Below are 2523 nucleotides of genomic sequence, written 5' to 3' on the forward strand. Positions count from 1 at the left end.
AAAAAAAAAAAAAAAAAAAAATCACTGTTTTGTATAGTATTTAAGAGCATAAACTTGGCCAAGGTTCAAATCTTGCTTCTGGTGCTTACTTAGCTATGCCACCCTGAGCAAGTCCATGAACTCCTCCGTTAGTTTCCACATTGATAAATTGGGGGACAAGAGTCTTTACCAAGTTGTTGGATAACATCAGTAAGATATGGGAGCCACGGTGGCTCGGGCCAGTTGTCCTGGCGCTTGAGGAGGTGTGGCTATGCGTTCAAGGCCAACCTGGGCAAAATAAGAACCTCTCATTCATTAAAAAAAAAAAAAAAAAAAAAAATCAGTAAGTTATATAAAATATAAAATCCTTGTAACAGTGCCTGGCACAACGTAAAAGTACTACTGGAATGTTAGCTACTAGTATTACTACTTTAATCTGTAAAGGATGCTGCCGATGCAGCTTTCTATAGGAGCACTGCAGAAGTGGCGTCTAGTCTATGTTACACAGAATATAGAGTTGTGAAAACAGAGGCGTGAATCACATGGTTAGGAGTTGCTATAATAGGAACAATAGGTTGACCATGCTTTAGACATATGACACCAAAATAGCTCATGTCCTGTTTCGATGATATACATCTGTGCTGTGGCTATTTCAGTTAGTAAGGATGAAGGAAAGTTGAAGAATTCAGTTCTGAGATTGCATTAGCCACATTTTAAGTGCTCACTGGCTACAGGTGGCTAGTGACTCCCAAGCTGGACAGCGGGGGTACAGAATATTCCCATCATCGCTGAAAGTCCTGTTGGAAAGCACTGATAGATTATGTTTCTGTCACTGAGTCATTCACACTTTTTACCGTAAAGCCATAAAAGGAGTAGAGGCTGTCCTACAGCTGCTTCTTAGCCTCTCAAAGAGGCATAAAACATTGAGTCTACCAGATCGGGGCAACCAATACCTCTAAAGTGTGTGCCAATAGAATGAAAATAATCAGCATAGAAAAACACTGCTGAGCCGGGCGCAGTGTCTCATGCCTGTAATCCTAGCACTTTGGGAGGCCAAGGCAGGTGGATCACCTGAGGTCAGGAGTTTGAAACCAGCCTGGTCAACATGGAGAAACACCATCTCTACTAAAAATACAAAGAATAGATGTGCATGGTGTTGTGCCTGTAATTCCAGCCACTTGGGAGGCTGAGGCACTAGAATCACTGAGGCAGAGGTGGCAGTGAGCCGAGATTGCACCACTGCACTCCAGCCTGAGTGATGGAGTGAGACACTGTCTCAAAACAAAACCTACAAACCATCTTTCAAAAGCTTAAATTCAAATGAAGAAGAAGAAGAAAACCACTAAGGTTTTTTTTTACAACCACTGACTTATGCAAAGACTGGTTGGTAATAGCTTCTTCTTCTGTAATGCAGCTTGTCTTGAAGTGTGACCCTAGGATCACCTGCATCAGAATTGCTTATTTAAATGCAGGCTCCTGGGTCTCATGTCAGACTTACTGGGTCACTCTCTTTTGGGTAGAGTTGGCAATCTGCTTCTTTTTTTGAGAGAGAGTCTTACTCTGTCGCCCAGGCTGGAGTGCAGTGGTGCCATCATAACTCATTGTGGCCTTGACCTTTTCGGCTCAAGTGATCCCCCCACCTCAGCTTTCCACATAGCTGGGTCCACAGGTGCACACCACCATGCCTAGATAATGTTTTTTACTTTTTGTAGGGGTGCGGTGTTGCTATGTTGCCCAGGCTGGCAATCTGCTTTTTTTTTTTTTTTTGAGACAGAGTCTCACTCTGTCGCTCTGGCTGTAGTGCAGTGGCACAGTAATGGCTCATTGCAACCCCCACCTCCTGGGTTCAAGAATTTCTCCAGTTTCAGCCCCTCAAGTAGCTGAAATTACAGGTGCGCACTACCATACCCGACTAATTTTTGTATTTTTAGTAGAGGTGGGGTTTCACCATGTTGGCCAGGCTGGTCTCAAACTCCTGACCCCAGGTGATCCTCCCGTCTTGGCCTCCCAAAGTGCTGGGATTACTGGCGTGAACGACAGTGCCTGACCAGCCATCTGCTTTTCTAAAAACTAGACCTCCAGATAATCTTAGCCACTGAAGAACCACTGTTCTAACATCCAATGCTTCTCAAAACCAGCCAGAAGGACAAGTCAGTGGAATCCTTTTGGATTAATGCTACTGCTGATGACCAGGCCTCAAAACCCAAGGTTCGTCCATAAGGATGAACGACAATGAAATTAACCGCTTAGTTTAACTGGTTGGCCACGTCATGGAGGCTGACTTTTTCATGTGCTCTGTGTTTCTCTTCTCTGCAGAGGTTCACAGCCTCCAGCATACTCCGCACACACATCAGGCAGCACTCTGGGGAGAAGCCCTTCAAATGCAAGTACTGTGGTAAATCATTCGCATCCCATGCTGCCCATGATAGCCATGTCCGACGTTCACACAAGGAGGATGAGTGCTGCTCCTGTAGCATCTGTGGGAAAATGTTCTCAGATCAAGAAACATTCTACTCCCACATGAAGTTTCATGAAGACTGTTAG

General features: G+C 44.6%; 1 protein-coding gene across 1 annotated transcript in view; it reads left to right on the forward strand.

The window, feature by feature from the left end:
* The window catches only part of PRDM14 (PR/SET domain 14), a 17966-nt gene extending 15443 nt beyond the window's left edge, over window positions 1-2523 (forward strand). The window contains exon 7 of the mRNA XM_037744100.1: window positions 2296-2523. Within this exon, the coding sequence (XP_037600028.1) occupies window positions 2296-2523 (228 nt within the window). The remainder of the gene's footprint in view (window positions 1-2295) is intronic.

This window comes from Cebus imitator, unplaced genomic scaffold (genome assembly GCF_001604975.1).
Source record: "Cebus imitator isolate Cc_AM_T3 unplaced genomic scaffold, Cebus_imitator-1.0 Scaffold9, whole genome shotgun sequence".
Classification (NCBI taxonomy): Eukaryota; Metazoa; Chordata; class Mammalia; order Primates; family Cebidae; genus Cebus; species Cebus imitator.